This window comes from Pelodiscus sinensis, chromosome 7 (genome assembly GCF_049634645.1).
Source record: "Pelodiscus sinensis isolate JC-2024 chromosome 7, ASM4963464v1, whole genome shotgun sequence".
Taxonomy (NCBI): Eukaryota; Metazoa; Chordata; order Testudines; family Trionychidae; genus Pelodiscus; species Pelodiscus sinensis.
Window position 1 is genome coordinate 31,945,758 of NC_134717.1, and position 23,784 is coordinate 31,969,541.

The window sequence follows — 23,784 nt, forward strand, 5'->3', positions numbered from 1 at the left end:
ATAGATAGCAAGCCAGCTACTCCCATCAATTATAGTGTTTTTTAAAAGTTTGTCAGAAAATCTTTTAAAACATAAATAGCCAAAATCAGCTGCAGATTGGTACAGAATGTTTCTTGTGTTAATCTCAATGCACCAATAGATTAATTTCTCCTAAACCAGCATAGGTTTGCTCGTGCTAATTTGGGAATAATTTCTCCCTTTACACCTTTCTGAATGATTTGAGATGTTCATTTCACTTCCTCTCTCCTGGGAGAATTAGATTATGGAAGCAGGCTGAAGTAAACATTTTATAACAGAACTTAGTTTTGGGAGACTTACTCAGGTGACTCTAATATGGATGAAGTCAGGAGCTGCAATTTTAGGCAGTTATTGGAGCCAAGCCTCAAACTGCTCTAGGGTCTCAGTCAGGGGCAGCCCGTGGATGTAGGCAACCTCGGCAGTTGCCTAGGGCGCTGCGTTTAACACGGTGCCCAATGATGACGTCATGCCATTGAGGGCTATGGAGGAGGGGGCACCAATCACACATTCCACCTAGGGCACCAGTTGCCAGCAGCTCTCCTCGAGCCACTCCTGGTCTCAGTCTTGTAACATTCACTCTTGTGAGAGATCTCCATGAAGGAATGACAATTAACTATGGGTGACCGAATCATTCCCTAGACTATAAACCCTTTGAAGCAAGGACTGTCTTTTTGTTGTGTTAGTACAGTCCCTAGCACAGTGGGGATGTTGCCCATGAGTAGAGCCATTAGGTGCTAGCACAACCCAAATAAAGATGTTTTCTAGTCACAAAATTCAACCAGTTGAATCTGGCTAGTTCCACAGCCAGAGAATCTAATAAGAGGAAATTCTTGTTCCCATTGCCCCAGAAATGCCAATTTCATACCAGACTTCTATTTACATTTGTGTCCCAAGCAACTGACCTCCATTAGCAAATAGTTGAAATGTTTCTTTTCAACTTAAACTTGAAACAGAATTTTGGTTCTTTCCAAACAAACTTTCTTCAAATAAAAGCATTTCTGATAAATGTTTTGCTATCCAAACATGTCTGACAGAACTCTAGTTTGCATAAATCCTTGTGATCCAAAACCATCAAGGTTCTCCTGGATCTGACTGTCAAATGTACCTTATAAGCATTTTCAACAGAAACCTCTGGAGTTATGAAAATAGGCAATATGTAGTGTCAGAACCAGGGACCCTGATCAAAGAATAAGTACATCAACAGCAGGAGGTTAGCTAGGCCTTGCCCTTCTGTTACCTCAGCATAATGATGGGTGGTAAGTTAAAGTTAGAAATGACACTCCTTCAAAAATAGTCAATCTAAGGCCTTACCATAATAAAAGAAGGTGAGTTAAGGGGAGAAATGACACTCCCTCAGAAGTAAACAATCCTGTAATACTGACCTGATGATAATTTACTGAAACAAATAGCAGTTCATCTACAGAAAGAGGAATATTTTGCATTTGATTGGTTGAATAGAAAATAGAAGAGAAAGTTATATTGTTGTTCTTGGAAATAACACTGGACCTGCCAAGCTGCCAAGGACCTGCCAAGCTGACCTGCCAAGCTTCTTCAAATATTCATATTAGATACCATAAATTAGCAGCTGAAGCAACAGAAGTGCACTGTACTTGTGTAAACCAAGGAGTGTTTTTCTGAAGCAGGGGAAGTTGTAACATCCTTTTTAGCTGACTCCAGTAAACCCATTATGACTGAGAGGAAAGGTTATGCTGGGTGAGTTCTGAATTTGTTTTGATAAGATAACTAAAATAAAGCCTAAAAAACAGTTTTTATTTTAAACACTGAACTACACTGCTGTTTAATCCTCTTGCATCTATTATACGATTGGTAAAGGAATGCAAACAAGAAGACTTTTTATAAATACATTAGAAGCAAGAGGAAGACCAAGGACAGGTTAGGCCCACTGGTCAGTGAGGAGGGAGATACAGTAACAGGAAACTTGGAAATGGCAGAGATGCTTAATGACTTCTTTGTTTTGGTCTTCACCAAGCAGTCTGAAGGAATGCCTAACATAGTGAATGCTAGTGAGAAGGGGGTAGGTTTAGAAGATAAAATAAAAAAAGAACAAGTTAAAAATTACCTAGAAAAAAGTTAGATGCCTGCAAGTCACCAGGGCCTGATGAAATGCATCCTAGAATACTCAAGGAGCTGATAGAGGAGGTAGCTGAGCCTCTAGCTATCATCTTTGGAAAATCATGGGAGACAGGAGAGATTCCAGAAGACTGGATAAGGGCAAATTTAGTGCCCATTTATAAAAAGGGAAATAAGAACAACCCAGGAAACTACAGAGCAGTTAGTTTAATTTCTGTGTCAGGGAAGATAATGGAGCAAGTAATTAAGAAAATCATCTGTAAACACTTGGAAGGTGGCAAGATGGTAGGGAACAGCCAGCATGGATTTGTAAAAAACAAATCATGTCAAACCAATCTGACAGCTTTCTTTGATAGGATAACGAGTCTTGTAGATAAGGGAGAAGCGGAGGATGTGGTATATCTAGACTTTAGTAAGGCATTTGATACAGTCTCTCATGATATTCTTATCAATAAACGAGGCAAATACAACTTAGATGGGGCTACTATAAGGTGGGTGCATAACCGGCTGGATAACCGTTCTCAGAGAGTAGTTATTAATGGTTCACAATCCTGAAGGAAAGGTATAACAAGAAGGGTTCCGCAGGAGTCTGTTTTGGGACCGGCTCTCTTCAGTATCTTCATCAACGATTTAGATATTGGCATAGAAAGTATGCTTATTAAGTTTGCAGATGATACCAAGCTGGGAGGGGTTGCAACTGCTCTGGAGGATAGAGTCATAATTCAAAATGATCTGGTGTCAAGTATCAGAGGGGTAGCCGTGTTAGTCTGAATCTGCAAAAGCGGCGAGGAGTCCTGTGGCACCTTACAGACTAACTGAAGTGTAGGAGCATAAGCTTTCATGGGCAAAGACCCACTTAGTCAGATGCATGTAGTGGAAATTTCCAGAGGCAGGTATAAATATGCAGGCCAGAATCAGGCTGGAGATGACGAGGTGGATCCAATCAGGAAGGATGAGGGACCCTCCAGATCAGCTGCTAGAAGTGGGCCTCATCCTCCCTGATTAGATCCACCTCATCATCTCCAGCCTGATTCTGGCCTGCATATTTATACCTGCCTCTGGAAATTTCCACTACATGCATATGATGAAGTGGTTCTTTGCCCACGAAAGCTTATGCTCCAACACTTCAGTTAGTCTATAAGGTGCCACAGGATTCCTCGCCGCTTTTGAAAGAATTGGGTTTGTTTAGTTTAGAAAAGAGAAGATGGGGGGGAGGGGGAGAGACACGATAGCAGTTTTCAGGTATCTAAAAGGGTGTCATAAGGAGGAGGGAGAAAACTTGTTCATCTTGGCCTCTGAGGATAGAACAAGCAGCAATGGGCTTAAACTTCAGCAAGGGAGGTTTAGGTTGGACATTAGGAAAAAGTTCCTAACTGTCAGGGTAGTCAAACACTGTAATAAATTGCCCAGGGAGGTTGTGGAATCTCCATCTGTGGAGATATTTAAGAGTAGGTTAGATAAATGTCTATCAGGGATGGTCTAGACAGTAATGAGTCCTGCCATGAGGGCAGGGGACTGGACTTGATGACTTCTCGAGGTCCCTTCCAGTCCTAGTATTCTATGATTCTATCATTGTCTTATGATCTCACTTTAATTTAAATGCAGTTTATTTCACAGTCATTTATCAAGATGTTTGGACAATATGAAAAAAACCAATATGAATATGTTGTAAGATTTCAGCAAATTCCTGTATGTAGGATAATCCATTCATTCTGGGAGAATAGTATTAAGAAAGTATTACTGTTCTTCACATTGCTAAGGTTAGTGAAGAATATTGAGTTTTTGCTGAACTTTGTGGTGATAGCAGTTACCAAGTATTTAAGGTTTCTAGTGAGCTGCAAAAATGGTTAACATTACATTAAACATTTCAAGAGACATGACTTTTGTGAGACCTAGAACGGTAAGATTTTCCTTAAAAATCACAGCCAGAGACTCTGGTGGTAATGCTGGAATGTGGAAATGCTGGCTCTCTTTACTAAGTTTCTAACAGGAGCCTGGGATAGCCAGATGCTTAGAACCCAAGAAGGGACCCAGCAACATAGCATTGGCAGCAAACGATAGGCAGATGCTGGCACTGCAGCTAATTCAGAATTAAATAAAAGGGCAAGTGGAATTAGTGGAGAAGAAGTTGGATATAAATTCCAAATCCAGATGGGTGTTTGGAAAGACAAACCCAGGAAACAATTTATTTGGCACCAATGCAGAATGCAAGCACTTTAAAGCCTTGCCTCCCATACTCCCTTTGTTTTCCTACCTATATAAAACTGTTGGTTCTTTCTTTGTTGCTCCTGTATTGCCTGATGTTTGCACTGCTTCTTCCTGAGAAGCTTCTCTCAGTTCTGACAATGAGATTAAGATCTTCTAACGCTGCCTCTCCTCTTGTTTCTCTGTCTCCCTACTTCTTTTATGCTCTCACAAGTTTTCTCTCTCTTCCTCCTCTGTAGTCTGTCTGTCCCTACACTTACACCTCTCCATCCACTGTATGACCTGTCCCCTTGTCCTTTAATTCCACCATCAGTGATATCCTATTACCCTCTTTCCTTATTTACCTCTTCACTCCAACCCCTACAAAACCTCCCTATACTCTCTCCTTGTGCCTCATCTGTCCCTTTTTGGGGGAATTCTATCCTCTTCTTTCCGTTCTGGCTTTGCATTATTCTGGGAAGGAGCCTAAGCAGCCCTCTCCATTCCTACCAGCGTAGTGGTTTGCTCATGAGAAATAATCTCTTCGGTGAGCTGCTTTGCAGTCACCCCACTCTACACTTCACAGGTGGTGGTACCAGACCCCACTCTCCATGTCTGATACCTGTAACAGCCCATTTCAGTCACATGACCAATAGCAGAGGCAAAATTACATTAAAAATGTTGAGGAAAGGAGTGTGAAGGTGCTCTAGTGCTGCAGCAAGGATTCAAAAACTGAATGGGAAGAGGACAAGCTGTTACCCTCCCCAGTGCTTGGGCCTTTGACACATAGCCCTGATGGCACAAGCATAACATTCTAACAAAGAAGCTAAGTTTCCAAGAGAACACTCTGATAATGTCTCGTGTCATGAATTCCCTTCTCAGTTTGATCTGAGTTGTCCATAAAACCTCTCAAAACTTTTTTGCAGAAATGGGCTTATTTGTGTTAAAAAGCCTCATTTGGATTCAATGGATGAAGATACTCTATCACTTAAATTTAGGAACTAAAACACACAACCTACCAGTGATGTTTCGTGATGTGAAGGTAAACAAAAAAGTTACAACTTCTCATTTTCTTCATACTCACCTTTCTTCAAACATTTCTTACTATTACCTTTATCTAGTATCTTCTTAGCCCTACTACGAAGATAAGTTAAACTTCCCAGAAGCCAATGCCATTCTGTGAAGCAACTTACTTAAACTGAGCTGCAGATAGTAGAGAGTACCCTTCTTTTTTAAAATAAAATATGCAGAATCAAAAACTAAACTGATCACAGATATAATGAGGAAAAATCCTCCCTGGCAGAGTTCCACTGACTTCAGAACTGAACGAGTACTCTGACTTCAAAGGATGAATTTGGCTCATGGTGTCTATGATAGCAGTCATTCCAATTCTATGTATTTTATAACTGAGGGAAGAAGGATGAGCTCCATTGCTGCATCAGCAGCACGGATTCCAAATTACTTCAGAGAATGGCTTAGGCCTCAATTTCTTAAGGAATTTCTACTCACCCCAACAACCCAAAGATAAGATGTTACACAGAGAAGTAGTCAGGCAAAGATTCTTCCTGCCCCAAATCTAAGATGTTCTGAAGTTCATCATATGGTCAGAAACCCAAACAGAAAGTTTTTTTTTAATAAAACCCACCTCAGTTTAGTAAAACCTAGTTTCCAATCTGCCATGGCATCAGTGGAGTTACACAGAGGAGGAATATTTGGCCTGGAGTATCCGGACCTCATCTATTTGAGACAAATGGCATAAGACTTCATGTTTCTGATAGAGATCGGAGGTCAAAATACATCTCATCATGCAAATATTTTTTTTTCTGTTTATTGACCAAGGGCTTGTCTACATGGAGGGAATCAAGAGGGTTAATGTGTGGCTTTGTGCTGAGCATCAGATTGCACACTGCTCAGCAGCTAAGCATGGAAATGCCAACCCTTGGTTTACAGCAAACTGTTGCCATCTGTATGCATTGATATGCATCAGCAGAGAATCCACTGATGCTGGGGCATGTGCATGCTGTGTAATCTGGGACTTTTCTTGTTGCCTTGCAGAAACCAAGCAAACATTAAAAAAAAAAAAAACTCTCATGATTCATCTGTCTTTGCCTTTACTTCCTTTATGGGCAGGCTTCTGCCACTTTTGAACTGCTGCCAGCCAGCATGGAGCCAACAATGCCCCATACTGCTATGCGGGTAGCATTTCACCATTCAAAGCTGGATCAGTTCAGCTTGGGACTGTGTCTACCACACCACTGAGCACGTGATGTGGCAGCAAGAGCAGCTCCTCCAGCAACAGGAGTGACCTCAGTGAGGGTGTAACTGTGATGCAGATGACTATGAAGAGAAAGACACTAACCAACTATCAGTGGAGGACCTGTTCTTTGAGCAGCTACGCAGCATGCAATGTGGGTTTTGGGCTCAGGAAATCAATATATTGGTGGGAACAGCTTGTTCTGCAGACTTGCAACCACCACCAGTGATGAGAGAATTTCAAGATGGGAAAGGCAATCTTTTGTGAGATACATGCAGAACAAATTCTGGCTCTACAGTGGTAGCGTGCCAACAGGCAGTGTCCCATACGAGTGGAGAGGAAGACTGAGGGTCGCCATTGCCATCTGGAAGCTGGCCACCAGTGAATGCTACTAGTCTGTTGAATCTATTCAGCATTGTGTACAATTGTGTGTGATGCCAGGGAAGAGGTGTTGCTCAGGAGGTTATTGGTGGTTTCACATGCATGGCATTCTTTAACTGTACAGAATTGGGCAACTGATGGGATTCATGAGCCTCTTCTTTGCCCCATATTGGGACTCAAGGATATTTTTCCATAGTACTTCTAAAGGCTTGACAACCATGTGGCAGGGTTACAGACATAAATGCAGTGTGATTTAGAAGGGTCCACAGTTCTAAGATCCTTTGCCCCTGGGAACACAACAGACATGAATGATATGGACATTGCTCCTTTCTTACCTTTTGCTGCCCTGGTTAATGAAATCATTCCCAGGCCACTCGGACATAAGAAAGGAAGGAACTGTTTACTCACCACCTTAGCAGCAGCAGAATGTGTCTTTGGTTGTATGAAAGGCCTATGGTGCTGTTTGCAGACTAGGTTGGAAGCAGCAGAAAGAAAACATTGCCTGCTGCCCGAAGAGTAACTATGCTGTATGCTATATGCTGTAAAAAGGCCTTTTGGCTTTATATTGCCACCAGGAGTTGCATCTACATCTGTCTCTTTCATACTGTCTTTGACTAATGCACTGTTTTCTTTGGCAGTTGGCTGATGTCCTTTACTATTGCAACCATCTCACAGAAAGCTCGTCGTCAGTTTCACTCTCAGCTCCTGCCTTCTTGTTAAGCATTTTTCAAGGTGTTGGGGGATTCTGTATTACTATCCATAAACATTTACACGGGAATTTTCCCTTTTCTCCCTCTCAGATTTGTGTGAGGGCTTGACCAGTGTGAGTACATTGCAGTTCGCAGCATTAAAAAAAAAAAAAAAACCCAAAGCAGTTATTGTTCACCTTCAAGGAAGGCTTTGGTAGCTACTTTTTTTAAACACTTGTCTTTTTACCTCTCTGGGATTCTTTCCAGCTTTGGGGGAACCTTGGAGTGGTGTTTCGGTTGGAATTTTTCTCTGTGCGGTATATTTGTGTGGCTTTCCCATTGTTTCTTGGAGGGTGGTGCTGGATGGGGACAGGCTTGGGAATTAATTTCCCTGTCTAATTTTGCTGTGCCTTTTGAAGAGATTATGTGGTGTCAGAAGGTTAGCTGGGTGAAACTGGGGTGAGCTATATAATAATATACTAATACACTCTTTTAGATTGTCCTTACTCTGGATGAGGTTATGCTGAGGTGGGTGACCAGGAGATAGAGAATACCTTTATTCAAAAAGGCAGACAAGTGAGATACTCTATGAAGTTATTCACCAAAATGGTCCCTCTAGACCTACAGGAATGGAAGGGAGCCACTAGCTATACCAGTGAGGATGGTTGTACAACTTTTCCTCGAGTTGCCAACTGTTACTGGGGCTATTCTGGGTGATTTTTCCCCTAACAGGATGTTATGTCATTTTCTTAAAATATTCTATTAAAACCTCCAGGATGGCTTTTAATAGTCACCGGGAGATTGATGCTGATTCTGGGAGACTCCAGGCCAATACTGAAGTACTGGCAACCTTTGCTCTTCCTCAAACTCAGAACAAACACTGAGCCATTGCTCAGACATCTCCCCTTCAGGCATGTTGGAAGTGAAAGAAAAACAGACAAAGTACTGCAATGACTGCCTGAAGCCTTCACTGTTACCAGCTGAGGGAAGAGGAAATGAAGATCACAGCATGGGCATGTTTCTTCTATAGCTTAGGCCTGAAATTGGCCAGTCACTGGAGCTTTAGATGAGACAGAGGCCTGGCCAGGGCAGGCATCATTTTGAAAGGTTTCAGGGCGGGGAAGGGTAATGGACAATGTTGGTCTAGGAAAGCAGGCAGGCAGGGACTGTGGGGTTATCAACAGTCACGGGCATGGGGTGCCCAGACAGAAGCCAGCATGGCTGTATAGCATCAATTATTAAAAATAATTAAAAAACCCTTTTATGCTGAGATTCTCTCCATAGAACCAGACTCAGTCCTGGTCCAAGTGGCTGCCTGAGGACTGAAGTGGATTGCTACAGTGCAGGAATTGGGCTCCTCTTCTGCCTAGACAACATCAGAGTCCTGAACCAATCCTGGCTGTATGGGGAGATATTGATACCTCAATGAACATTGCATGTTATCCGGCGGGGGCAGGAGGGAGAAAGAGAAAGAAGGGAGCCAGCAGGCTCCACCAGCTGCCTGGGCTGAGTGGTCAGGCACCTCTGCACAATCCTGTCCAATTCCTCAAAAAAATTATCAGGTTACGTGTCCCCTGAAGGATTTTTCCAGATGTCCCTCAGGGTAATAAGTGCTCATGAGCTGTTTGCACTTAATCCAGCACTGCTCAATATTCTGGTCATGACCCCTCACAGACATCTGCCGAGCAATGTCCATGTTTATTCTGGTGGCTGGCCACAAGAGTTTCCTGCATTGATGTTTGCAGGTGGTTGTTAGATTCAGGGTCTCGCTGAAGCCATGTGGCTGCTTGAGGCCTTTTCTGGAGTATTATCACAGGTACAGTATTATGATAAACTGGAACCTAGGAGTGAACAAACAATCTGGAGCTGTGCCAGCATATAAATGGTGGACTGGACACCTGGTCAGCTTGCCCGAGAGCTGGGGAGGTCACACAGGTAAACAAAAAAGTCAGTAATGGTCACCTACAAAGCTGAGTAAGACAGCTGTTGAAGGGCTGCCAAAATAATTTGCAGTATCATTGCTTACACACAAACGATAGGCTGGACTAACTTGCTTCACAGAAAAGTTCATTTTGAAAAAAAGATTGCAGAGTTCACAATAGAGAATCAGTGTACTACAGCGGTGCATAGCATGCGTACACAAGCAATTTCAGAGTGGATTAACTTCAAAAGATGGATTAAATTTCCCATGTAGACAAGCCCTAAAACTTCCTAAGACACACTTTTGGGGGACAAATGTACACCTGAAACGAGGCCCTAGCAGTAACACTGGCAATCAAGCTGTCCCCACAGGTCTGCCAAATAGACCTAATTTTGGCCTGCAACTATTCTAGTCCTCTCTTTTTTCCCCCCTCGAGTACTATATGGAAAATTGTGCAGGAGTTTTATAATGTAAACAAGTATCCACTAGAAACTGTGTTGGTAGTCTGAAATTTCATGTTATGTCTGACCTCTGCAGCCAGATCTGAAATCAGATGGTCAGAGGGGAACAATTAGTCACATTTTAAATTTAGAGTTAGATTTTTCAAAATATGGTCATTTGTGAAATATTGTCCCTCCTCTCCATTGTCTATTTCTCCAGCAAAGCTCAATAATTCTTGTTGACACTGTTGGTAGAATAAATTAGAATATTAATACTCTAACATCTGTTTCTGCTTTGCTTTATGTAGTAATAGTAACAACTTACATTCAGTGCATATATTACACACAAGTTATTTTACATTTACTTGGCCAGAAATTGATATCAAAGTATTTGCAGCTGTACTGTAGTGAAATCCTACAATAACACCATATGTAATTTTTGAAGTTATTTCCTGTTTTTTTAGAACCATGAAATAATATGATCCTCTTCAGTCAATACTAACAGCGATAACCTGTTTTGTTATTCCCATGAACAATGGTTAGAAACCCTAATAAATGCATTTACGTACTCACAGCACCTTCAGAGGATTTTGATGCACTTTACAAACATAAGTTCCGCAATAGTTCTGTGAGGTAAAGTAAGAGCTCTTATTTCCATTTTAGAGGGATAAACTGAAGCACAAAGGGTACGTCTACACTTGCTCCCTAGTTTGAGCTAGGGATGCAAATGTAGCCGACCAAAATTGCTTATGAAGTGGGGATTTAAATATCCCACGCTTCATTAGCATAATCTCTACCATGCATTATTCTGCTCGCCAGCTGATTTGAACCAGGAAGTGCACTCCAGGACACGTTAGTTCGAATCAAGCCCCTCGGTTCGAACTAACATTTCTCCTCATTTTTTGAGGAGGTTTGATTTGAACTAACATGTCCTGGAGTGCACTTCCTGGTTCAAGTCAGCTGGAGAGCAGAACAACATTAATGAAGCACAGGATATTTAAATCTCTGCTTCATTAGCAATTTCGGTCAGCTACATTTGCATCCCTACGTCAAACTAGGGAGCAAGTGTAGACATACCCAAAGAGATTAAGTAATTTGTCTAGTAAGTCTGGAAAGAAGCCTGTGGCAACAGCAGGACATTTGATCAATATATCTTAGAAGAGCCTAACAAATAGGAATAGAATCTGAGTTTCATCCTCTAACCATAAAGCCCACCAAATAAACACTTGATAGTATCAGTAGAAATCCAGGTCCCCTAACAAGTTTACAATATGAGCAGTGGTTATCTAGCTAGGATATGGGTCTTATAAACTGTTAATCCTTCTAAAACACTGTGTTGGCATATTTTTAAAAAGAAGCATTTGTGATGGGGCTGGAATTATAAAACACTGAATGTTTCTAAAAAGAATCTCCTTATAAAAATTACAAGAGTAGATAATTGAATCTTGTAGTTGCTTTACTTTCACATTTGTTCCTTTTGGATATATGATTCCACAGGACTAGAGCAACTGAGTATAACATTAGAAGTGCAGACTGAGTCTTAATCCCTGCTTTAGCTAGAATGATACAGAATCTTATATTTTATTTCTACTAGTTTGTCTGTGTTGGTGACAGCCCTTATAGAATGAAAGCTTTTGCTCAGCTCATGCACAATGAACTTGGACTTGAAGGAGATGGGAAAGACTTGAAAGATATTTGTGCTGGGACAGATCGGTACTCTATGTACAAGGATGGTCCAGTGCTCTGTCAGTGTAAGTATTTTCCAGTGTACACAAAACATTTCCATTTTCAGTCCAGCAATAGCTGAAGAATTTAGCACTCTGCGTGTATTTCTTTTTTAAATGTTTCATGTGAAGTTAGAGCTTCTGAAAGCTGCTGGACTGAGAGCCCAGGACACTGAATAGGTACAATATGGGGAACTGCATTGCAGCAACATCCATAGTACGCTGACCTAGCGGAATTGCCTGTTGAAGTGAGAAGCTAATTGAGTATTTATATCCTTCATTTCAAGGCCTCATTGTTGAAACTGCCAACAATGGTGTCAGTTATGGTGGTAATTTTATGCACTGATAACTGAATAACCTATCAAGTTAATTTCATGTTGGCTGTCAAAAAGCCATGAGGTTGTAATAAATTCTATGAATCACTGACCTGAGCTAGATTCAAATCTGTGTCCTAGAGCTAAAAGGTTCCTATCTCCCAAGCCATAAAGACCCGGCTTTCAACTCATAGGAAAGTTTTGGGTTCTTCAAAAGGGCTAACAGCTAACACTGTTACATTATTCTCTATTTGCTATTTCCTAGAGGTAGTGCATTTAGAAACAACAGTATAGGTCAACAAGCCAGCAACTTGCCAGATGGTTTAAACACAGTGATTACCACAGGGCAGTTTTCTTCCATCACATCTCTTAGACTTGGTCTATGCTTACAACTTAGATCGACAGAGCTATGGTGATCAGAAGTGTGAAAAATTCACACCCCGAGACCTGGTGTAGACCTAGCTTGTGTTAACTAAGTTGGCTGTGCCTGGGGAGATGGAGTTCCTACAGCAACTGTAAAACCCCTTCTGTCATAGTAGTTTGTTTAGCTATGGGGTACTATTGGCACAGCTATGGCACTATAGCTGTGCCACTGTAGTGCATATAGACATGGCCTTATTGTCAGTTTGTCACAAGCTGGAAACATCAACAAAACTACTCCTAGTCTCTTTGCATTTCTCTTGTGTCCACCATCAGAGGATCCAAAAGGTGCTAACTGATTAAAACGTCTCAATATTCTGAGGTAGTAAAGTATAATTATCCTCCTTTTACAGTGAGACCAAGGCATAGAGGTTAAGTACCTTACCAGCTCCCTAGAGATGCTCTGTGCTTTTATTTCATAATGGACTAATCCAGTGGCAAATTTTTCCTCTTACCCTCAAAAAAATTACAGCTATTAACACTAATAAAAGCTTTTAGTCATGCTAAAAAGCTACATTTTAAACTTTAATAAGCCTTGTGAAAATCTACTGTTGCTTGATTTCTTTAGGTTTCTATGAACATGTTCCCTTACTTTCAATACATGGACTAGCGCACATCCTCACGTTTGCACATGAATTTTCCTTTTACTTTTCCACACTTCTAGTACACATGTAAACAAAAGATTAATAGGCATGGAGCCTGCTCCTGCTCCCAGAGTTGCCAGTGGGAGTTTTGTCAAGGACTTCAATAGTAGTTGGATCAGAACCAAGAATGATGATTTATATTAAAAAAATATTCTTACATTTCAGTCACTCTGCAATATTTCTTGGCATCCTGCCTATTCAGTTTGCAGGTTCCTGTGTTACAACAGAAAGAGGGCTCATTTTGCTGAGCTCACCAACCTTAAAGTTCAAGAGATCAAATAGATTCACATCATGCACAAACTATGAAGTTTAGCTGAAAATATTACAATCAACTACTAAAAGCCTGATGGCAATCTTATTTTGCTATTATTGTTTATGTCTACAATATGTTTGGCAACACATAAAATCTTAATCCTGCAATCACATGCACTTTACTCATCTAAGTAATCCTAACTTTACCCACATGAGAAGTTAAGGAGATCACTGAGCCTAGAACACAGACGGCACTGGGAAAAACAAAAGAGGAAATAATGATATTTTTATTACTGCTCAGTCTATAAATTCAGTGAAAATTGTGACATTATCAGGATACTATGTCATATTTTAGCAAGATGCAAACAGGCTCAAACACTAGGTGTATTTGTGAGATTTCTGCCTTGGCTATTTTTCATAAGAATATTTTTTTCACAGCACTAACAAGGAACTTAGGCAGTGGTGCATGAATAATAAGAATATAAAAGTATGATAACACAAAATGCAATAAAATTAATAAAATCATCTTCCTATAACAAAGAAAGAGAGAGAGATGGGGACACACTGCACAGTGATGTTGCCATTGCACCAAAATAGATCCTACCTCTCTAGAAACTCATGCCTCTGGGTTTTTGAAAGAAAAATTAATTTGCTGACAAGACAAATTTAGGGAAAAGGCATCCTCCCTGGACTGACTGTAGGCACAGGAGATGAAAGTACAGTAAAACTCCGATGGTCCGGCACCATCGGGAACCCGGAAGTGCTCCGGGCAGCCGGACCATTGGAGCTGCTCTGCCCCCAGCTTCCTCAATTCAGCCGCTGCTAAAACTGACCAGCGGCTGAATCGGGGAAACTGGGGGCAGAGCAGCTGGAGTGCTGCCGGGTAGGTCCCGTAGCGCTGTCCCTCGGGGCTGCGGGACCAACCCGGCAGCAGCCCAGCTGTCCCCGATTCAGCCGCTGCTGAAACTGATCAGCAGCTGACTTCAGGAAGCCTGAGGCAGAGCTGTTCTACCTCGGGCTTCCTGGAATCAGCCGCTGGTCAGTTTCAGCAGTGGCTGACTTGGGGATACCTGGGGCAGAGCAGCTGGGGTGCTGCCGGGTTGGTCCAGTATCACCTAGGAGCGGCGCTGCTGGACCAACCCAGCAGCACCCCAGCTGCTCTGCTCCAGGCATCCCCAAGAGCAGCTGGGGTGCTGCTGGGTTGGTCTCGCAGCGCCAAGGGTGGACGCTACCGGACCAACCTGGCAGCACTCCAGCTGCTCTGCTGCAGGTGTCCCCGATTCAGCCGCTGCTGAAACTGACCAGCAGCGGCTGAATCAGGGATGCCTGGGGCAGAGCTGGACTATCGGAAGGGGGGGGGCTATGAGGGGTCTGGGGCCAGACCGCTCATATTCCCCCCTTCCGATAGTCTGGCATATCTGATAATCCGGCACCCCCTGGGTCCTAACGGTGCCAGATTATCGGAATTTTACTGTAGTAGGAAACTGCAAAGGAAGACCCAAGGCAGCAAGTCTCAGGCTATTTCAAAATAAGCTGTTCTGAAATAGCTTATTTTGAAATAGCACGTCTACACTGCAGGGAAGCCTCAAAATTAGTCCGAGGCAGACTTCCCTAATGTAGACGTGTTACCTCAATTTAGAGTCCCAGGAGGAATAACTTAGAATGGTCCTGGTAAGGGGCTATTTCAAAATATCTGTTTTGAAATAGGTGTTATTCTTTGTAGAATGAGGTTTACAGAAGTCAGAATAAGCCATCTGTTATTTTGAAGTTATTTCAAAATAATGGAATTGCTGTGTAGACATTCACATAGCTATTTCGGAATGACAGCCATTATTCTGAAATAATTTTGCTGTGTAGACACACCCTCAGCATGAGGTCAACTGACTTGGGCTTCTCTACAAGGCTAAAAATAGACCTATGTAGACATTGAGGGCATGTCTACACTGCAGGGTTGTTTTTTTTTTTTGGAAAAACAGCCATTTTTCTGAAAAATACTTCACTTATGTCCACACTGCAATCGTGTTTTCGAAATAAAGTTAAAAGAACAGAGGGGTTTTTCTGATATTTACATTTCTTTGATATTACTATTGCACCTATGAGCCCTAGTCAGGGAACAGACCCTATTGTGCTCAATATAACCACAGACCAGCAAGACAGTCCCTGCCCCAATTGGCCTACAATCTCAAAATAAGATGAAATAAAGAAAAAGTGTTGGTCACCATGCTAGGCAGTAGCCATTTTGTAGGAGAGTTTTGAGGAGGAATTTGAAAGTGGATAAAGAGGTAGCTTTGTAGAAGTTTTCAGGGAGCTGCTCCCAAGCATGGCAAAACAAGACTGAGACCAAAGAGCTTTCTACATGGCATCATACACTTGGAGAAAAACGCCCATGGGAACTATTGCTTAGCCTGACACCATTCTTGTGAGCTCCATTTATATGCTGTCCAGTAAGAGGTATGTGGATTGAGAGCACAGTAGATACAGAGAACCATCAGCAGGATAACCTTGCCGAGTGAGATCAGAGAGAGTAGTTCAGAGGAGCTGATGCCACACATGGATACCCCAGTCTATGTAGGCATGATTTAGAGTTTGTTTTGGCCACAGAAATATCCTGTTGACATCAATGGGAACAGGATACCTTTGGCTATCTAGTAATATTCTGAAGTAATTTTTAAAGTATGTATCAGCTTAAACAAAAATGATAATTAATGATTGTCTTCATTTTCTGTCCTCTCAACAGCAAGGGATGGGTATTGCATAATAGAAATGGAAGTTTCATGAACTAATCAAATTATTATACAATGCAAAATGCTGTGATGTTACTATTATACGCATCGGTACTTCTGGGGGCTTAGGTGAGCGACCAGCTTTGCTACTGCCAGGTGGAAAGGATGTTTAATAAAACACAGCTAAGCAATAGAGCTAATTATTAGGAGCTTTACACTTTTTTTTTCAGGTCTTCAAACATCAAACAACAAGAGATTTTATGTCAGGTCAATGAATATCAAACTTCTAATGGCTGGCTTAGCAGGTTTACATGTTCATAATTCATGATATCTTGAAATCTAATACAACTAAAGAATACTGTTTTCAGATCCAAATATCTGAGAGAAATGTATTCTTATCTGGCAAACTACTCACCCATAAGTGGATACCATGCATGAACAATTTCAGCCGCAGTAGAATAATTTTCACCCACTTAATAGTAATAAAATATAATCAGTTTTTTTGGTAAATCAAGCCCTAAGGTTCTGATCAAGATTGGGGCTCTATTGTGCAGTGTGCTATACAACCATGAATGGAGAGACAGTTCCTGTGTGAGAGAACTTACAGTCTAAGGATGAATGGAAAGACAGGCAAGGAATGGGGACTAAGAAATCTCTCTTATAATGGAAGTGTTCAGTCAATAATAATTATTCCATTAACTTGAAGTTCAGAAACTAGGAATTCAAACCAACTTTCTGAAAGGAATGAGAATAACCATATAATGGAAATAAGGCAGTCCTGATCATTCAAGTCTGGATGCAGACAAAACTTCCATTTCCTCCAATGAGAACACTGAGGGTATGTCTAAACTACATGGCTCCATCGACGGAGCCATGTAGATTTGTTTGTTCGGCAAAGGGAAATTAAGCCGCGATTTAAATAATCGCGGCTTCATTTAAATTTAAATGGCTGCCGCACTGAGCCGACAAACAGCTGATAAGCGCGCTAGTCAGCGCGCTAGTCTGGACGCTCCCCTGCCAACATGAAAGCCCTTTATCGACCTCCCTGGTAAACCTCATCCTACGAGGCATAACGGGGAGGTCAATAAAGGGCTTTCAGGTCAGCTGTTTGTTGGCTCAGACCGGCAGCCATTTAAATTTAAATGAAGCCGTGATTATTTAAATCGCGGCTTCATTTCCCTTTGCCGATCAGCCTAATCTACATGGTTCCATCGATGGAGCCATGTAGTTTAGACACACCCTGACTGTATAAACCCTTGAGGATTAAATCCAAATTGAGGAGCACTGTAAAGTACTTTAACTAATCTAAGGTCATTTGGAATATCATGGCAGAAGTGGGACAAAATGCTGATATTCTGCTCAAAATGCCCAAAGCCCATGAGAAATCAGATAAACAAGAATCTCCTTTAGCTTTTAGCAGTACAAGGCCTAAGATACAGTTTTTTGGGGGGAAGGGTGGGGAGAGTTAGAAATCAATTTAAGTATATGCCAATCTTTTCACCCTGAGCAAATGTACATTAAACATAGACAAATCATATATAGAAACCAATAGTTATACATAAACTTTCCTTCCCCTATCTGGGTTCAAAGTAACAAATAAATAGCCTATGGCCCACATACCCACTTTGTAACCCTTCATATGCATTTACGGAGTTTTACTTTGTATATATTTGAATGGTCCTCTCATATTTTGCCAATAAACATTCATATTTATTAAGATTTTACTGTAATAAATCTACTATATATTTGAATTTGTCTGTCTGTCTAAGCAGTCCTCCTATGGTAAGAGCGAAGATCACCAAATTCAGAATGCAGCTTCCTCTTAGAACACAAAGCAAGGCCAGGGTTTGTGCCAGGACAATGGGATGTGCCTCAAATGTGATCTCTTATAAAATGGAAAGGGAGGTATCTGCTAGCAGGGACACTTATATTGTATAATGACCACAGGGGGGTAACAAGAGCTAGAGATGGGGACCAGGACTTAGGACAAATATAACCTCATTGGGGCAGCAGAGGGCAGCGGTGGAGAAGGACAGCTATCTATTATATGAGAGAGCTAGTCTGTTTGTGTGTCTGTCTGCGTGTTCATGTATTCCTCCCCCAGCTGTGCCTGATGGAGCTGCAGTGGCAATGGACAGGCACTTCTCACCTGGCCCCAAGTTTGTGGCGAGAGAGGGCTAGGTAGTCCTCTCCTCAGGGAATCCTGCATACTGAACCCCTCACCTCCAGCCCCACCCCAGATCAATGATTTAAAAAGAAGAAAAAATTCAAATTAAGGACATGAGCAACACCAAGTAACTCTTTTCTTCTTTGGTTAGTGCCATATGATATTTATAGATTATAATTTAATTTATCTCCATTCCTCACTTCTGTAGTCATTGAACCTGGAACTATTGTAATAACACACACTGCAGTGGATTCATTTTTTAAGGCTCGCTTTGAACAGGTGATACTGGATAATGTAGTTGTACGAAGCACAGAACTGGATAAGGACCTTGCTGAGGAGCTACTGAACTGCAACCATGAGATTCAGAAATTCCCAGCTCTTAATGGGCATACTATGGGTACCTATGACTTTTGAAGGTGAGGAGTATCACTAATTTTCTATTCTTGGGGGGAGGGAAAAAAACCACCATAAAACTAGATCCTGAAACCCTTGCTCAGGCAAAATGACCAGTGCAATCAGTAGGAGAGTTGCCTTTGTATGTACTGAGTAAAAAATACAGAAGGACTTCAGGATTTGATTAAGATAACATATATTTGAGACTTGCTTACAGGTCAGAAATGAAACTACTTTCATAATATGTCATATCAATAACAGAACCATTAACCATTGTGTAATTGGCCTATATTGTATCTGCCACTTAGTCAAATTTTGTAATAAAACACATCGGCAAAGACACTATTATTATAACCATGGCAGTGAATCAACCTTACAATTCATTCTGGATAGCACTGATTCCCTTAGGAAATTATAGGATTCCCTGGATGGCACTTCCTGCTGTCCCTTAGCCATACCAAGTCAGAGAAACTAGAATATATTCAGGGAATCTCTGAAAGCAACAGGCACATAACATTAAGCAGTTACAGTAAATGGCCCCTTGTCTATAATCTTAACATAATTTTAACAGATGGGTTATACTAAGTTACTTCCTATAACTAAGTTACTTCCTATAACAGGATTATAGCTTCATACTTACCAAACAGAAGAAAAATATCAGTAAGTGTGTGGCATTTGTGTAAATAAACCTTAGTTCCCTAGCAATATCCTGGAACCGTTTCCTTTACAAAATTAAATGTTGATTGCATAGTGGATGAAACAGAATAAATGGACAATTAATAATTGGATGACTATTTATAAACCTTTGTCTCTGCTTGCAAATGCAGCCATTTGTATGTGGCTAAAAGCCATGTTTCACTTAAATAAAAAGCCATGTAAGAGGATTAACAGTAGGAACAACAATAAAATTAAAAGGTCTGTGCAAGTTAGTAAAGCAATAGGTGTACATTTGCCTTAGCTGAGGACATAACACCCAAGTGAGAAATACCAGCACAAATAAAGGATTCATTCTTTGAAGATCAAAATCCAATTAGAAAATACTAGTAAAAACAATCAGTGAAGTTAGCAAGATAGGTCACTCACCAGGAGCTGTAGTTCTGAGTCAATTGCCTCGGTAAAGCCACACTTGTAGAGATATGCACGTGTCTCTTGTATACAACCAGAACTCACTAAACGAATTGTGTCCACCGTTGTTATACACATGCTCCTGCACAGATCCAGACTTTCAGAAGCACAGATCCAGACTTCCAGAACCAAAGACCTATAAAGAGCTTCAATACTTTCTACCTCAAATCACTTCCTTTTCCTGCTTATTCAACAAACATCCAAAGTCTCAAAAGTGGGAGAGGTGACTGGGCAATATGGATTCAATAACTAGTAAGCAGCTTTTTTTGGTCCTTTGATAATTACCCCACTCAGAGATTAGTTAATAAGAAACCCTTCTAAAGGAATTTTAACTGAGATAATGACTGCAAGAACTACTCTCTTTCATTAGATATCAGACCTACAGGCAAATTCAAGAGAATGGTACCACAAAGGTATGTTAATTGAGCTCCAGGTTTGAGTCTTACTCATCTCTGTTACAGACTTTTCCAAGCAACTGTGTAGAGGCTGTTTAAGGTCTACTAGAAAGTGTTCTGGGACCTGGTCAGCAGTAGAAAAGTCAGCATAACTATGTTGCTCAGAGGTGTGAAAAATCTATTATCCTAAATGATGGAGTTAGGCCAACCCTAAATGATGGAGTTAGGCCAACCTAAGTGCCTAGTAGAAAGCGCAGGGTCAGTGGAAGAATTCTGTTGACCTGGCTACTGCCTCTTGGGGAGGTGGATACTGACATAGATGGGTGAATCCATCTCATTGGTGCAGGTGCTGTCTACACTGAAGTGCTACAGTTGAAGCAGTGCTGCTATACAGTTTTAAGTATAGCCAAACTTAAGACCTTCAGTTAAAAACCATACATAAAGTCACAGCAACTTGAACGCAATGAATGATTTACTTATTTTCTAAGCAAAATTTATCAGTCCTCTGGACTGGTCACCATCTGCTGCAAATAACCTATGGGATAACAATAACTAAAAGCATTTTGAACATAAATATCTAGTCTCCCCTTCTAAACTAGGGAGATTAGGGACCAACAGTGAGGGTACGTCTACACTACCACCCTAGTTCGAACTAGGGTGGTAATGTAGGCATACCGCACTTGCAAATGAAGCCCGGGATTTGAATTTCCCGGCCTTCATTTGCATAAGCCGGCCGGCACCAGTTTTAAATGCCGGCTTGTTCGAACCCCGGGCGGCGCGGCTACACGCAGCACGGGCTAGATAGTTCGAACTAGCAAGCCATTCCACACTATCTAGCCCGTGCCACATGTAGCCGCGCGGCACAGGGTTCGAACAAGCCGGCATTTAAAAATGGCGCCGGCCAGCTTATGCAAATGAAGCCCGGGAAATTCAAATCCCGGGCTTCATTTGCAAGTGCAGTATGCCTACATTACCCCGCTAGTTCGAACTAGAGGGGTAGTGTAGACATACCCTGATAGACTGATAGATGGAGTGTCTTAAACTACTTTGATTTTCCTATAATTACCCATCTGCCTTTTATAAAACGAGTTCAACTTTAGATTAAAAGGTCTTTTCCATCTCCCTTGTCTCTACAAATTTAGGGGCATGTGTACCTAAATTTCTTAATCCTTTTCTAAAGAAACCTGGTATTTTGTGGATTTCATCTGCAAGAGACTCACAGAATTATGCCAATTTACATGCTGACAATCTGCCACCACATCTGTATGCACGTGTGGTTTTTTGGTCTTGCTTTTGTTAAAACTTCTATAGCGAACTCAGTTGTATTTTGTTATACTAGATTATCTTTAACAATACATGACAAATGCAATAAGAAATAAATTATTTTAATAGTGCCAATTAAATTATTTGATGCAGTTTTAAGTGAAATTTAGACAAAATTTGAACTTTGAAGGAAATTGTCTGAGATGCCAGTCAGTTTTGCTAGGACTGTAAGAAAGAGTGAAAGTAGCTTACATTTTTTACTGGTACCGTTGTATTGCCCCATATTGGGGCTCAGGGCACAAGGTTTGGGGGTATGCAGTATGACAGTACCTATAAGAAATTTAAGTGTCCTGGAGCACATCTCTGGGCAGCAATTTAAGGTGTATGAGGGGAGTGTAGAAGGGCAAGGAAACCCTTTTGGGAGGAAGAAGGGCTCAAGACCCCACCTCATTCCTACTGATGTTACTTGCTCTTCCCCATTCCATCACTGTACGGGAGTGAGGAGAAAACTCAGTGTAGATCACACATTTCTCTGCTTGCTCTCTTCCTCACACTAGCCAGGAAGGAGAGGAATTCAGGGATGCTAGGTGCTTTTCTCTCGCTCCCCAACAGCGATGAAGGGGAACAGCAAGCAACAAGAAACACCAGTAGGAATGGGGCGGGCAACCTCCCTTAGTCCCTTGCCCTCCCTAAAAGGTGCCCCAAGCCAGCCCTTTTGACCTGCCTGCTGCTTACTACCACAGCCTGCAGGAGAGCCTCAGGAGCTTGGCTGGGAGCACATAGCCTCCTCCTGCCGGAGAGTGCCCCAGAAAGCTCTTACCAGAGCAACCCATTGCGGTTCACTGCCTTACTTTTACCTCTGACTGTAAAACCATATTTTAGAAAATGGATGAGCACTCAGGTTTTTCTTTCCTTCCAGGGACAATTAGATGGAGCATTATGTTTTTTCCAAAGAAAAAAGTTGGAGTACTTGAAAAGAGCTTATGATGGTGGTGTTAGAAATATTGAAATGGAATCAACAGTATTTGCTGCTATATGTGGACTTTGTGGTCTTAAAGGTAAGGGTTCTTGTCACAGGCCATTTCCTTTTCATATTTGTTCTCACACACTTTTGCACTTCCTAAAGTTATATGAATATCGTCAGCTTGAGGATTTATACAATGTGAAAACTGAAAATGCATTCCAAACTTCTTTCACTATAAAGTATAGAAACACTTTTTATCCAGTGACTTCAAAAATGCTTACCTGAAACTGCTTGTTTTGAAGTCCAAGGCATATTAAAAACAACTGTCTTGGCAAAATCCAAGTTTTACTCAGTCCAGCTCTGAAAAGTTTCCTGGCAATGCCTCCGTCTCTGGTTTTCTTTTACTGGATTCCAAGATCTCTCATCTTATCCTAACATATTGTGGTCCATTTTTTCAGTGCAGTGTGATGAATGAATTTGCCAGGCAACCTCGGCCAACTGAGCTTCGAAGGAGCTCAGAATAAAGCTTAATGATTTCAGTTGAAGCACTGCAAAGGGAGGCCCATTGTGATGCGATAGCCTCTGTTTCTCCAGAACAGTGGCTCCTCAATTCTAGGAAGTGCAACATACACTTTTCCAGAGAGATATATTGAGCCCTTCATTTAATTTAAGTCTCCCAATAACCCTGAATTACCTGCGTAGGCCTAGGAACATAATGCTTCACTATAGCAAATACCATGCATATTTGGTATATTGTGAGTTAATTAGAAGAGTGGTTTTGTTTTTCTTGTAGCTGCTGTTGTGTGGGGGGCACTCCTTAACTGACTTTAAGGTGACCAGATCAAGGCATCCCATGAAGTTCTAGTAGAATATCAGCGATGGCCTCAGCAGTGGATCTCAATTTTTATCAAGAAGCGTCTTGGGTTATATAACCTAATGGAATTACTGGATAATGCCATTTTCCTGAATCACTAAGGAAAAATTATACCCTGCCAGTATACAAAATGAATGCCTTATGTATTTATCTCTGTATATTGATATATATAGGAAGACATAAATAGAGTTGCTGTATGATGAATTCATATATAAATGAAACTGTTTATAATGATGCAGAATGGAAATTCCAAATTGTTTCAATCCATAATTAGTGAAAATTCTGAAGCCAGTTACAAGTATAGTCATTTTGTCCTATAAGGGTATTTTACAGCATACACATTCTTATAAAATTTATGTTTATCTATAAAAGATACACTGTCCACATCAGATCCCTCTACAGATATAAAAACAGAGGAATGTAATCAGGGCTGGCCCACAACATTTTGGCACCTGACCTGGAGAGCTCAAATGATGCCCCCATACCTCCTCGCTTGGGCCAAAACTTTGAAAAGTCTCAATTCTCTGGGTCCTAGTGCCCCCCTCTCC

At 41.3% G+C, this 23,784-nt stretch overlaps 1 protein-coding gene and 1 long non-coding RNA gene across 2 annotated transcripts in view; one reads left to right on the forward strand and one right to left on the reverse strand.

The window, feature by feature from the left end:
- LOC142830295 (uncharacterized) overlaps positions 1-23,784 on the reverse strand; it is a 106,784-nt gene that overhangs the window by 80,886 nt on the left and 2,114 nt on the right. The gene's annotated exons all lie outside the window — the stretch shown is intronic.
- Positions 1,706-23,337, forward strand: UPP2 (uridine phosphorylase 2). The gene is given in 9 exon segments (XM_075932905.1): positions 1,706-1,731; positions 5,220-5,270; positions 5,272-5,335; positions 11,573-11,729; positions 13,005-13,099; positions 16,094-16,184; positions 18,431-18,645; positions 22,318-22,456; positions 23,156-23,337. Coding segments are annotated over 9 exon segments (1,020 nt in total).